This window comes from Brassica rapa, chromosome A06 (assembly GCF_000309985.2).
Source record: "Brassica rapa cultivar Chiifu-401-42 chromosome A06, CAAS_Brap_v3.01, whole genome shotgun sequence".
Classification (NCBI taxonomy): Eukaryota; Viridiplantae; Streptophyta; class Magnoliopsida; order Brassicales; family Brassicaceae; genus Brassica; species Brassica rapa.
In genome coordinates this window covers 25,542,208-25,556,347 of record NC_024800.2, presented here as the reverse complement: position 1 = coordinate 25,556,347, position 14,140 = coordinate 25,542,208, and the positions used below count along the sequence as shown (strand labels likewise).

Here is a 14,140-nt window from a genome sequence, read left to right as displayed (position 1 = left end):
TTTTAAAGCCACAGTCGAACCAATCATCACCAGGATTTAGAGTTGAGAGGTGTGTAGGGTTTTTGGAATGTAAAATTTAGTATTATAATAAAATATAAATAAATACTTAAAAATATAAAATAATTCAAAAAATAATTTTTGATTTTCAAACAGAAATTCTGAAAAAAATCAAAAAAAAAATTTATAAAAAAGTTCAAATTTGAAAAAATATAAGGGAAATTGCCACAAATACCACATTCATAGTACCACTTTTCATGTTTACACTAACCACTTTTACCCTCACTTTTAATGAAGGGTAAAATACAATTATACCCTTGGGGTTAACTAATCTAGACTTAGGGTTTAGAGTTGAAAGGTGGGGTAAGGTTTTTGGAATGTGAAATTTATGATTCTAATAAATATATAAATACTAAAAAATATATAAAAAATTTTAAAAAATAGTTTCAAACATAATTTTCGTTTTTCAAAAAGAAATTTGAAAAAAAGAAAAATTTCGAAAAAAAAATTCAAAAAAAAAGTTTTATAAAAAAATTCGAATTTGAAAAACTATATTTCGAAAAATAATTTTTTTTTTTTTTAAGTAGTAATTTATTATATATATAAATAACAAAGACATAAGAGTCTTTTGTCACTTAATGAAAAATGTATTTTTGAAAATATCTCATTAGTGATGGTAAAAATGAAAAGTGGTAGCATGAAAGTGGTAAACATGTAATTTCTCCAAAATATAATTCGAAAACATAAAAAATTATTTTTATTTTTTTATTTTTTAAAATAGTTATTTATTATATATATATATAAAACAAATGTATAACAGTCTTTTGTCACATAATGAACAAAGTATTTTTAAGAATATCGTTTTAGTGGTGGCAGTGGCGGATCCAAGAATGGATTTAAGAGGTGTCAAAAATAATTAAAGGTGTCATCAATGGGTTTTGAACTGGATTTGGGAGTGTCGAGAGGGGTCTTTCCTAGAAGAGCTACTGATTTTTCAATGATTTTGGGAACAACGGGTGTCACTTGACACCCTATTGGATCAAATAGATCCCCCTCTGAGTGGTGGTAAAGATAAATAATGGTACCATGAAAGTAGTAAACTTAAAATTCTCCCTATCAAAAACTATAATTCGGAAAAGAGATTTCGTACACATGTCTATATATGAACGATTTACATTTTCTTAAATATTTCTAAATTTATGTTAAATCTATGTTAAATCAGTATTTTTTTTCTCAATTTAAGTTAGATACTAATATTTCTATTTCAAAAATCAGATTTTAAAAATATCTTACTAAAATGGAATATGTATGTATTTAAGTATAATTATATATATGTAGCTTTCTTAGACATGAAAGCCGATTTCCTAAAATATAAATACAATGTATATATATTATGTATTTAAATATAAATACAAGTAATGACTGATTTAATAATATATATTTAATTGATATATATATATATATATATAATTGTAAAAATTCCAAAATAAATATTATTTTAATAATTTAGAATAGCATTAGTGAAAATTTAGGATTGATAAATATAGTAAGTATATTTTAAACTTTGTGAAAATTTTCTTATCAACTTTAATATTACTACACGTTAACTCTTTATTTCTTTGTTTTATTTGTAAATGTTCTAAATCTTAAGAATTATTTGGCATGTAAAACATATCGATTCATAAAACTTGAAACCTGACATCTTATTTGTCTATGAAACTATATCTTGGATAAATATATGCATTAATATACTCAAGTATACTAAATAGTTAGATTTATAAACAAATACAATAGAAATTTTCCATATAGTAAACATGATCAAAGGACAAATATAGCCAAACACAATATGAACAAACAACACATATTCAAACAATTAAAAATTATCAAATAATAATAAATGTTATCCATTATAAAATGAAAAAGATCAGGATAATTTCTCCATTTTTAATTTTACGATTACTTAAGGGATTCTAAAGATCAGGATTATTTACAAAAAAAAAAAAAGATCAGGATAAAGGTTTAATATAGTTTAAGATAATATTTTCATGATTAATACCTGGAAATTTACAAATCGTGACTATTAGAACATGATTACATATATACAGATGAGAGCATGTACATATATGTAAAGAAATATGCTTAATTTTTAATCAAATACAAATAACTTTGCTCTTGGAACTGGGTAACGTAGTAAAGAGTTGTCCAAATTTGCTATTAGAACTGAGGCGACGTAGACTCTTGTCTAAGAAGATCTCTATAATTGGACTTCTCTGACTAAAATGTTTAGTAGTGAAAGGAAACTGACAAATATACGTGTGGTTTATGAATACGCATCTACGACAATTAATTTAAATATCCTATACGACTATACCCGGCGGCCAAATCTTCTAGTATTTCTTAGCCGCCATTATTTTACATTTTTTTTTTTTTTTTTGATAACTCCATTATTTTACATTAACCAGTTGTATTTGCAAGTTTACCTAAAATCGGCTTAAAATTAGATTATATGTGCAATTAAACTAAAATATCAATTCCCTTACCATTTCAAAACTAATCTCTTTTATTTACACATTAATATTGGCTTCCAAGTTCCAACAATGAACTGGCTAAAACTCGTTTGAAGTTTATTTTTGGGGAAATTTCATGTTTACCACTTTCATGGTACCACTTTTCATTTTAACACCACTAAAAGAATATTTTCAAAAATATTTTTAAAAATATTTTCTTCATTAAGTGATAAAATACCCTTGTTTTCTATATAGATATAAAATAAATTATTATTTAAATAAATAAAATAAAAAATAAATTATGTTTTCGAATTATATTTTTTCAAATTCGAAGTTTTATATTAAAAAAATTTTTGATTTTTTTTTTCAAAATTTCTTTTTATCGAATATTATGTTTGAAACTATATTTTTAATATTTTCTAAGTATTTATTTATATATTTATTAAAATCATAAATTTCACATTCCAAAAATTTTACCCCACTCTCAATTATAAATCTTAAGTCTAAATTGGTTAACACTAGAGGTATAAGTGTCTTTTACATTTCATTAAAAGTGAATGTAAAAATGATTATTGTAAACATGAAAAATATGAAAAATGGTACTATGTGGTATTTGTGTCAATTTCCTTTATTTTTATAGGGTTGTTTAGAGTAACTATATACGTTACATCATTCAAGCAACTAAGAGCAGCATTAACCCCACCTCTTAACTTGGTTCTTAAGAGGTGGGTCGCACCATTATCTTTAAACTTGACTCTTTCTCCTCTTCTCCAAGAGGCGACTTTAGTTGGGTTTGTGTACTGTTCGCAGGTCCTACTGACACGTGGCGGTCCACGATTTGTCTGTTTTTTAATTTTTAATTTTCTTTTAATCGGACAAAAAAAGAAAAAAACCTAAGAACCCACTTTTTTCATTAAGTGGCAAAATACTCCTATACTCTTGTTCTCTATATATATATATAAAATAAATTATTATTTAAATAAATAAAAATAAAAAATATATTTTTGAATTATATTTTTTCAAATTCAAATTTTTTTTTAAAAAAAATTTGATTTTTTTTCAAAATTTCTTTTTATCAAAAATTATGTTTGAAACTATATTTTTAATATTTTCTAAGTATTTATTTATATATTTATTAAAATCATAAATTTCACATTCCAAAAATTGTACCCCACTCTCAATTCTAAATCTTAAGTCTAGATTAGTTAACACTAGAGGTATAAGTATCTGTTACACTTCATTAAAAGTGAATATAAAAATGATTATTATAAACATGAAAAATAGTACTATGTGATATTTGTATCAATTTCCTTTATTTTTATAGGGTTGTTTAGAGTCACTATATACGTTACATCATTCAAGGAACTAAGAGCAGCATTAATCCCACCTCTTAACTTGGTTCTTAAGAGGTGGGTCGATATCTTTAAACTTGGTTCTTTCTCCACTTCTGCAAGAGGTGACTTTAATTGGGTTTGTGTACTGTTCGCAGATTCCATTGACACGTGGCGATTTACGATAGGTCTGTTTTTAATTTTTTTTTAAATCAAACAAAAAAAAGAAAAAAAAAAACCTAACAACCCGCACCCCCACCCCCCCCCCCCCCCCCCCCCCCCCCCCCTAGTGTTAATCATGCTCTAAGTCTGAATTGATTGTATCCTTGTTTAATTTTATTAAACAAATAACCAAAGGACATGTCGAATTACATATTAGCACACTAAATAGAAAGTTAAAGTTGACTGAAAGCCATACAGGTAGCATCTTATCTTATAACTAAATGTAGATTTAATACACGTGATTAGGTCCGCCATTCCAACATCAGGATTCTTCCATTCAAGTACACCGTGTTGCGTAAACCCAAAACTGTTGACTTCATAAAACTGAAATTTAAGGTTGAATTAAATAGTAGTATCATGTTACTTAGAAAGTTGAAGTTGACTGAAAGCCATCAAGGTTATTTATCATCTTAATATCTTATTAACAAATACAGTGATTTGCTTTAAAAAATACGTGAGCGTTACCAATCTTCCATTCATATAATATTGCGTAGTACACCCAAATCTAAGGACTTCATATAACGAAACTGCCTTCAAAAATATAATTATTCTAAGATTCAAGAAATTAAGCAATAATAATATACGTGGTAGCTATGTCATATTTATTGGAAAGAAAGAGTGATAAACGGGACAAAAATAGTCGAAAATGTGAAAAATTTGACAAGAGCTAAGAGCATCTTTAATATAAAACTCTATATTTTCTCCAAAACAGAATAAAAGTGAAAAGAAATAAAATTAGTTCAACCCTAATTCATTTCTTATTCTATAATGGAGTGATGAATAAACAAAAAATATATTACTCCATAATCCATTAATGGAATAAACTTCATTATAGAGTGAACTATAGAATTGAGTTAGAACATTATTTATTCTATAGTCAATTTTACTCCATTTTAGAGGAAAAATAGAGTAGAGATGAAGATAATAGACCAAAAATACGGTTTAATATAAACAGACATTTATTTATTGCTTTTAAGAAATTTATTAAACAAACAAGTGACATTAGGGAACCTATAAAAAAATAATAAACAGACAAAGGAATTAATCGTGAGACTGCGAAGAGCCAAAAAGAAATTCAAACGGTATCAAGGCATCATCCACTAGTAATGAATAACTGGAACCAGCTCAAGCGGGACTTTCTTGGCTATGACGAAAGCTCCAGCTTCTTCCATGTTAATGTCTTCAATGGTCATTCCATCGGGTAAACTCCAATCAAAGAAGTAAAGAACATTAAGTAGACCGAGCTCCACGATGGTCATCCCAGTGGCCATCCCGGGACAGATCCTACGGCCTCCACCGAATGGCAACAGTTCAAAATGCTGACCCTTGTAGTCTATAGGGTTATCTATAAACCTCTCGGGGATAAACTCGTTAGGGTTCGTCCAGCAATTGGGATCACGTCCTATTGCGTATGTGTTGATCTCAATCATTGTGTTTTTAGGAATGTTGTAACCTTGAATCTTGATGTCAGACATTGTCTCTCTTGGGAGCAAGAGGGGAGCTGGTGGGTGTAGTCTGAAAGTTTCTTGGATCACAAGTTTCAAGAAGTGAACTTTCTCCAAATCTTGTTCAGTGATTTTTTCTTTGTTGTCTCCAAGAGTTGCTCGAATCTCTTGTTGGAGTTTCTTCATCACTCTTGGATGTCTTGTCAGCTCGGTCATGGCCCATATCATCGTTATAGCGCCTGCGTTTACTCCCGCCAAAAATACATCCTGATCATATAACAAACAAGTTAATGTTAGTAACAATATTTAAATGTCAACATATATAATGTGTACATATAACTATTTGAAAATATTTTGCTATACTCACCGACATGACTCCTTTAAGATGGTCATATGTGACTTTGAAAGAGCCAACTTTGCTCTCTTTATTGATCATATCCAGCATGACACCAATGATGTCTGAATGATCTTGAGGTTGTTCAGGCTTCAAATGATCATCGATCACATGTTGAAAGAAATTGCTTAGTCTTGCAAAGGCTTTGTGCAGCTCCGAATGTTGGCCAGAGATCCGGTCTATAATCCACCCAAGGCCCGTGGGGAAGAAGTCAGTGAACGCGAATGAGCCAAGATTGGTCTCAGACTCGAGCACCAACTCCTCAACTTTGTCCATGTCGACAAAATCGCACTCGTGGAAGTTCTGTCCAAAAGCGAGTCTACATATGATACTCGCGGTAAGAGAGAAAAGAGCTTTTCTCAAATCCACCAAAGTTTGTGTCTCAGCAGATTTAGAGAGTTTCTTGACGAGCAATTCACTCTCTTCCTCTCGGATATACCTGAACGCTTTTAGTTTTTTCGAGCTGAAGAGCTCGAGCATCGCAAGCTTCCTCATCTCTCTCCAATCATCACCGTACTGAGCAAAGCCAATGTCTTTGTAGTTGTAAGAGAACAACTTCGTCGCAGATAGCTTTGGTCGAGTACAAGTCTCGAGATCATGAGTCTTGAGAACTTCTTCAGCTGCTTCTTTTGTGGAGAACACAACCACAGGGACCACGCCAAAACGAAGAAACATCACGGGTCCATACTCTTGAGAGAGTTTGTGAAATGATCTGTGAAGAGATTTTCCAAGTTGGTGCAAGTTTCCGATGATCGGAAGCCCCATAGGTCCCGGGGGAAACTTCCCCTTAGAATTTGAGAGCCTTTTGAAGAAAATAAAAAGAAGAGGCATTGACAAAAAGAAATAGAGAAACATCGACATTCTTGATTTGATATTTTTCTGTTGTTGATCTCGTTGTTGTTGTTGTTAAATTGATTTGTGTTTTGAGTGAATATTGCGTGATTAGAAGAACTATATATATTTTTTTTTCGTACGTGCATGGTGTTAACGTTGACTAAGTCAAAAAATTTCATTAGATTAAAACTTTAGTTTAATAAAAGGAAGCTGACAACTTTACGTGGTCCATTAATACGCATGTCGTCTACGACAACTAATTTAAATCTCCGATGTCCGGCGGCCAAATATTCTAGAATCGGTTGCATTCCCAAAATTACCTTAAACCGGCTCACAGAACCGGTTTGGTCAATACATATATAGCCGGTTACATCGTTTAACTGAAATTGATAAATCTTTTTCTGAAATGGCTTAAGATTAGTTACTATACTTTCAGTTTCATCTTACCATTGAATATTAGCATTTTCTTAGACAATATTAATAGTTTCTAATAATACGAATTCCACTATATCGTATGAATTTTGATTTTTGTCTTTTCCGATATACAGAAGGTGCTGTTTAAATAACTCTGTTAGCTACAGGAGACTAAGTTTATATGTATTTTTATCATGGGATAATTCATTAAAAAACAAGTTGAATTAACTATATTTTATTTACAAAGTTAAACCTTTTTTTGACAAAGAAGAAAAATAACGTGGGCAACTACAAAGTTAAACTTGGTTGAAAGCAATAGGCGGATTACGTCCACCGCTCCCATATAGTATTTATGTATTCCATAAAAGACCAATATTTGTTACTTTATTGTAGCCATATATCACTTTATAGACACATATAGACTTTAGTGATTAGGTCCAAAATTAGCAATCCATCATTCAAATAATGCTGTGTAGAATCCAAAATTGTAGACTCAATAGAATTCCAGAAACAAGTGAAAGAAATGTATTAAGAAAAAAAATAACGAAGGAAATGTGAAATCTATTTAACAAAATTCCATAAAGAATATCAATAATCCGTCACTCGGAAATAAAAATTACAAACTGGAGTATATTTTAGTTTTTCTAAGGCAGATTCAACTAGAAGACCTTTAACTACTAAGGGGGTGACTGGTTTTCCCGCTACCACCCGCAAACGCAGCTTTTGCGGTTGGTAGCGGTTGTCGGCGGTTTGCAACAATCACTCAAATCGCTCTAAACCGTTTCAAACCGCTCCGAATCTCATAAATTCAAAAGCTGGCTCCAACTAGCGTTTGCGGTTGCGGGCGGTTGCGGGAGGGTAACAATTTTTTTCGCTTTTTTTAAATAATATATATACAAAAGTAAAAATATTTAATAAAAATTTTAAAATTGAAATTATGAAAATATTAAAATATATCTATTATATTTTAATTAATATTATAAAATTTTATAATAAAAACATTTTCAATAAATTTTCAAAAATTAAAATTATAACTTTCTAAATATAAATTTTATATTGATTATAATTTTATAATTTTTGATATTTTTATAAGTATATTAAATGTAAATATTATTAATTTATTATTTGACAGATACCGCATTTGGTAGTTAACCAGTCATAAGTCACCCGCAAACGCACCAATTTTTAACCGCAGTACCAGTCGTACAAATCTCTTAAAACCGCTAGAAACCGCAACCGCCCGCATCCACAAACTCCCGCAACCGCAACCGCAACCACTGCGTTTGAACCAGTCAGGCCCTAAGTATATTTTTTTCAACCGGGCCTCATGGTCTGGTGGTAAAGAAATCTCGGATGAGGTGTCCGCCATCACGAGTTTGAGCCCCGGCCACAGCGGATTTAACATAGTTTCCGTTTGGCTTCCAGGACCTTCCTTGCCAGTTCCAGTTGGACACGGTGGGATAGTCGGACTATGTGAGAGGTCCGGATACCTAAATTATCAAAAAAAAATATTTATTTTTCCTTCAACTACTAAGTAGATATAATAACCAGACGTCCTTTCTTTTTATTGTGGCCACATGTTGCATAAATCCTCAAATGTTATCCTCACCATAGATGATTAGATATCTGTGGTCAATTTTCATATGCCCACGGTAGATATAGATAAATATTAGTTGAATAAAGAATACAGAACACAAAGGTACGTAAAAATTTATGAATTAGTGTTGAACAACAAAAAGGAATTAATGATTAGTCTTAATTTAAACAAATTACTTTTTAATAAGATTAATAAACGTATAATATTATAGGCTACCTGAAAAGTATTTAAAATGGAAAAGTAATTTAGAATTTGGTTACAAATATATATATATATATATATCTGTTTATGTTTACTTCCAAATATCTAATTGTCCTGGCATAATTTTAAGAACTTGGAAAATGTATTAGAATTAAAAGGAAGCATTAGAGTTGAAAACGATCCAGAAAGCAACATAAAGGTTTCACATGTGTAATGGCTTACATCTGCCTGCTAACCAAAAAAAATGATAACCGAAGTGTCGGAATTAGATACTAGAATTGGTGACCACCTTAACGGACTGTAACTTGGATGCATGCCCCCCTATACAACTCGTATCAATGTATATGGACATGGCTGGAATTTATGAAGTCGAAGACGGAAACATCAGAGGTCGTGGTCGTGGACACTAAATGATACAGTAATGGGATCAGTCTAGAAGCGGATTGCACCGGGCTTATTTATGCTATGCAATCAATTAATATGTACCAAATGTAATCTGACCTTATCAACTTGGTTTAAGTCCCAAAAGATGAAGAAATTGTTTGGTTAGCTTTTTGTATCACCACGAGTTTTTCTACTCTCATGTTTTTTTGGGTGAACGCCTATGTTATTCTTACTTATATAAAATAAATCATCTAATGCCATAATTGTCAAATTTTAATTTTCAGAAACTTTGTAGGCTGCTGTATATATTGAAAATCTAGAAATCACACCCATGTTACACACGATAAGATGGGACGACGAAGATCGAAAATTCCAAGTTTTGCACTAATGTACACTTCTCGAGAGATTACATTTGGTTTCCAACCTCGAGAGATTACATTGACGGTCAAATGTTTGAATAATATACTATCTTATTAAAAAGAAATTAAGCAAATTTTAACACCATGGTGCACATACATGATACATGTACATACCCGTATTCATATAGTTAAATATCATAAGTATTTATGATAGTGCACGTTACCCTTCGGCATGAAGACTAATTATAAAGAAAACCCTAGTGTTAACATCACCAATTTTCAATATTATTATAAATCAGGGAAAGATCTGACAAACTAGTGAATTAAACTAAAAATGTATACTTCTCTTGCGTCTGATCAATTATCCTTCAAATTTTGAAAAATAAACTGCTAGAAGTAACCTAGCTCACCAAGTTTAGGAACCGACGCGACACAATCCGTGACTTTTTTCTTAAAGAAATCATTGTTCCCATTTAAAGTCAGCATCCACGAAAACTGTTTGATTGAAGTAAAGATACCTAAAATTCAAATCTCGTAAAATGGAATACGTGAATAGATATTGTAAAATAACACAATGACATAGTCCTACATCACGTATAAACTTTTTGTGTGTTTCGACAAATACGTCACGTAAAATTTTGCTTTTACTTTTGAAGTTTGTTTGACCAACGACTTGCGTACGCCACAAAATCTACTCTTGCTGCTAGCCTGCTATTATCGGAGGTACCAAGGTCACGTGATCGAACGAAAATAATGAAAGTGTAAAAAGCCCAAGATAAACGTTTCCTCCGTCGAAAAAAAAAAAAACGTTTCCTCCCACGAAAATGAAAATATAATTTTCTTATTTCTGATAAAATAAAAATTGAAATAAAGTAGAATTGTTTACCATAAATAAAACTAGATGTAATCATTGATATGGACAGCATCACAATTTTTTTCGTATATATATAATTTTCTTAAACATTTTTTTGGTCTAACCCAATTTATTCAACTTATCTTATTTATGTCTTACACACTTACTATATAGTATGTTAAAATTATTTTTTTTTCTTTTTTTTTCTTGATTGATAATCAGGTTTTATCACTTAAATTATATTCATAATAACACATTAATGTGATGTAATTATTATGACTACTAAAACGAAATATAAATATAGATAACGATATGGTCGATGATCAAGTTGTCATCTCCAGACAAACCCTACACATTTATTGAACATTTTGAAGATATTTATGAAAGTGTTCGATGAATCTGGTTATTCTGACTTGTATGCTTTCGATGATTTTAAATTTCATAAACTCTTACAATATCTAGCTACAAGTAAAAATAATACTTAAAGGAAACTAAAGCGAAAAAGAAAATGAAAGGACGATGTTCTAAAACTAAAATATTCATTGGTGTAAAAATTTAAAAAAACCACTACAGATGTTAGTTTTCACTTTTTGAAATACATGAGAATAATAAAGAAAAAAACATTTTGTAAACTTTAAAAATCATATTTTTAAATTTCATTTCTCCAACTACTATTTTATAATAGTCAAGTTAATATAATTTCAAACTTCTCTTTATCTATATTCATAATAGTTCCAACCAGACGATATATATAATAAACTGTTTCTAGAAATCGTATTATTGTTTCCGGGTCCATTCAAGTTAACTGGCGCCAATTGATTCAACTTTAAAAATGACGGAGATTCTTCTTCATCCGTACAACACTACTTTAGGCCGTCGGGAGAATTTGAAGTTCATCCCAGCAACCACGTGCCTCAGTGTGAGTTGCCATTATCCAACTTTTCCAATCTAATAAATACAAAATCTTAATTTAGTCAAATCTTTACCACTAGGTATGCTGCATTGTCTATTTATTACGCATCCTCCACAACTCATTGCTCTTCACTCCAAAACATAAACAAGAAACCTACGGAAAATAAAAGATAGACCAAAATCAAGAAATGTCCATCTTTATCTATTTCATCTTACTCTTGCCTCTCCTCTTAATCTTCTTGAAACGCTTCTCACCCTCTAAAGGGAAGCTTCCTCCAGGACCTATAGGCCTTCCTCTCATCGGAAACTTGCATCAACTTGGAAAATCTCTCCACAGATCTTTCCATAAACTCTCTCAAGATTATGGATCTGTGATGTTTCTTCGTTTCGGCGTGGTCCCTGTTGTTGTCTTCTCCACAAGAGAAGCAGCTGAGGAAGTTCTCAAGACTCATGATCTCGAGACTTGTACTCGACCAAAGCTATCTGCGACCAGGTTGTTTTCTTACAACTACAAAGACATTGGTTTTGCTCAGTACGGTGATGACTGGAGAGAGATGAGGAAGCTTGCGATGCTCGAGCTCTTCAGCTCCAAAAAACTAAAAGCGTTCAGGTATATCCGAGAGGAAGAGAGTGAATTGCTCGTCAAGAAACTCTCTAAATCTGCCGATACACAAACTTTGGTGGATTTGAGAAAAGCTCTTTTCTCTCTTACCGCGAGTATCATATGTAGACTCGCTTTTGGACAGAACTTCCACGAGTGCGATTTTGTCGATATGGACAAAGTTGAGGAGTTGGTGCTCGAGTCTGAGACCAATCTTGGCTCATTCGCGTTCACTGACTTCTTCCCCACGGGCCTTGGGTGGATTATAGACCGGATCTCTGGCCAACATTCGGAGCTGCACAAAGCCTTTGCAAGACTAAGCAATTTCTTTCAACATGTGATCGATGATCATTTGAAGCCTGAACAACCTCAAGATCATTCAGACATCATTGGTGTCATGCTGGATATGATCAATAAAGAGAGCAAAGTTGGCTCTTTCAAAGTCACATATGACCATCTTAAAGGAGTCATGTCGGTGAGTATAGCAAAATATTTTCAAATAGTTATATGTGTGTGTACACATTATATTGACATTTAAATATTGTTACTAACATTAACTTGTTTGTTATATGATCAGGATGTATTTTTGGCGGGAGTAAACGCAGGAGCGATCACCATGATATGGGCGATGACAGAGTTAACCAGACATCCAAGAGTGATGAAGAAACTCCAACAAGAGATTCGAGAAACTCTTGGTGACAACAAAGAAAAAATCACTGAACAAGATCTAGAGAGAGTTCAGTACTTGAAGTTTGTGATCCAAGAAACATTCAGATTACACCCACCAGCTCCCCTCTTACTTCCAAGAGAGACAATGTCTGACATCAAGATTCAAGGTTACAATATACCAAAAAACACAATGATCGAGATCAACACTTACTCAATAGGACGTGATCCTAATTGCTGGGAAAATCCTAACGATTTCATCCCCGAGAGGTTCGTCGATAGCCCTGTTGAGTATAAGGGTCAACATTACGAGTTGTTACCCTTCGGTGCTGGTCGTAGGATCTGTCCTGGGATGGCTACGGGGATAACTATCGTGGAGCTTGGTTTACTCAACGTTCTTTACTTCTTTGATTGGAGTTTGCCTGATGGTATGACCATCGACGACATAGACATGGAAGAAGCTGGAGCTTTTGTCGTCGCCAAGAAAGTTCCCCTTGAGCTTATACCGACTCCACATCAATGGTGAAGTCATGAAAAAAGTAATGGTATATTGAGATTATATCATAGCATCGAGATTTCTCAGCGTGGTTCTCTTGCAGTTGGTTTGATTTTGAAATTACAGAGAATAAATATTACGGTCATCATGAGTTGTAATTGCTAGTTTTTTTTAATTATGTTTCAATGTATATAAATCATGTTTTCAATAAATAAAAACTTCCGATTGTGACATTAGTTATCATCGTTTTGGTTAGTACCGTTCAAAGCTGATTTAAGCGACTATCTGAATATATGACAACAAGTTTGAATCTGACATGAGACTTGCTTCGGTTTTACATCAAAGAAGTAAACATAAAACACTGTATATATTGGCGAGTTTAATTGTGACATAGAAGTAAAAATAGAAAATCTCTGAGTATAATAATGGGAAGGGGAATATAATATTATCTGTATAGTAAATTCAAAATATAGCAATAACCTAAAACTATCTGATGGGTTAGTTAATCTGTACAAGAGTAAAAAGTACTATAAAATATAGTTTTGTAAGATTAATAGATAATAATTGAGCTAATACAGAAATTTCGTAATTTATTAAAACTAAATATTAAAAAGATTTTAAAACATTTTCTTTAACATCTTTGGACATGCATAATCCCATTAATCTAAACAAGGTGGTATTTTTTCATCTGATATATATACATATATATATAATTTTTCATCTGATATATATATAATTTTTGATATATATATAATTTTCATCTGATATATATAATTTCAATATATTTATATATTGAAATATAAAAATATCACATAATCTGCATAACAAAAATCTCAATAATACATGTCCGAAACAAAAAGGTCAAAACCAAAAAAATTACAAAACAAGATTAAGTAACAAGAACATATTAAACTATAACTATTACAA

General features: G+C 31.5%; 2 protein-coding genes across 2 annotated transcripts; one reads left to right on the top strand and one right to left on the bottom strand.

The window, feature by feature from the left end:
• Positions 1–2,398: 2,398 nt before the first annotated feature.
• On the bottom strand, positions 2,399–7,848 carry LOC103875313 (cytochrome P450 71B21). The gene is made up of 2 exons (XM_009153823.3): positions 5,870–7,848; positions 2,399–5,769 (listed from the first exon to the last, which is right to left on the bottom strand). Exons 1-2 carry the CDS (start codon positions 6,755–6,757, stop codon positions 5,158–5,160), a joined length of 1,500 nt encoding a protein of 499 aa, XP_009152071.1. The 5' UTR covers positions 6,758–7,848; the 3' UTR covers positions 2,399–5,157.
• Positions 7,849–11,305: 3,457 nt separating this feature from the next.
• LOC103875312 (cytochrome P450 71B22) lies at positions 11,306–13,449 on the top strand. The gene is made up of 2 exons (XM_009153822.3): positions 11,306–12,526; positions 12,629–13,449. Exons 1-2 carry the CDS (start codon positions 11,639–11,641, stop codon positions 13,241–13,243), a joined length of 1,503 nt encoding a protein of 500 aa, XP_009152070.1. The 5' UTR covers positions 11,306–11,638; the 3' UTR covers positions 13,244–13,449.
• The last annotated feature ends 691 nt before the right edge of the window (positions 13,450–14,140 follow it).

What these genes read in the sequence shown, in the direction of transcription:
- LOC103875313 (XM_009153823.3), bottom strand. Translation starts at nt 6,757, where the DNA reads ATGTCGATGTTTCTCTATTTCTTTTTGTCAATGCCTCTTCTTTTTATT. An exon ending in ATCTTAAAGGAGTCATGTCG is followed by an intron (nt 5,770 to 5,869) that starts GTGAGTATAGCA and finishes TTATATGATCAG; the next exon opens with GATGTATTTTTGGCGGGAGT.
- LOC103875312 (XM_009153822.3), top strand. Translation starts at nt 11,639, where the DNA reads ATGTCCATCTTTATCTATTTCATCTTACTCTTGCCTCTCCTCTTAATC. An exon ending in ATCTTAAAGGAGTCATGTCG is followed by an intron (nt 12,527 to 12,628) that starts GTGAGTATAGCA and finishes TTATATGATCAG; the next exon opens with GATGTATTTTTGGCGGGAGT.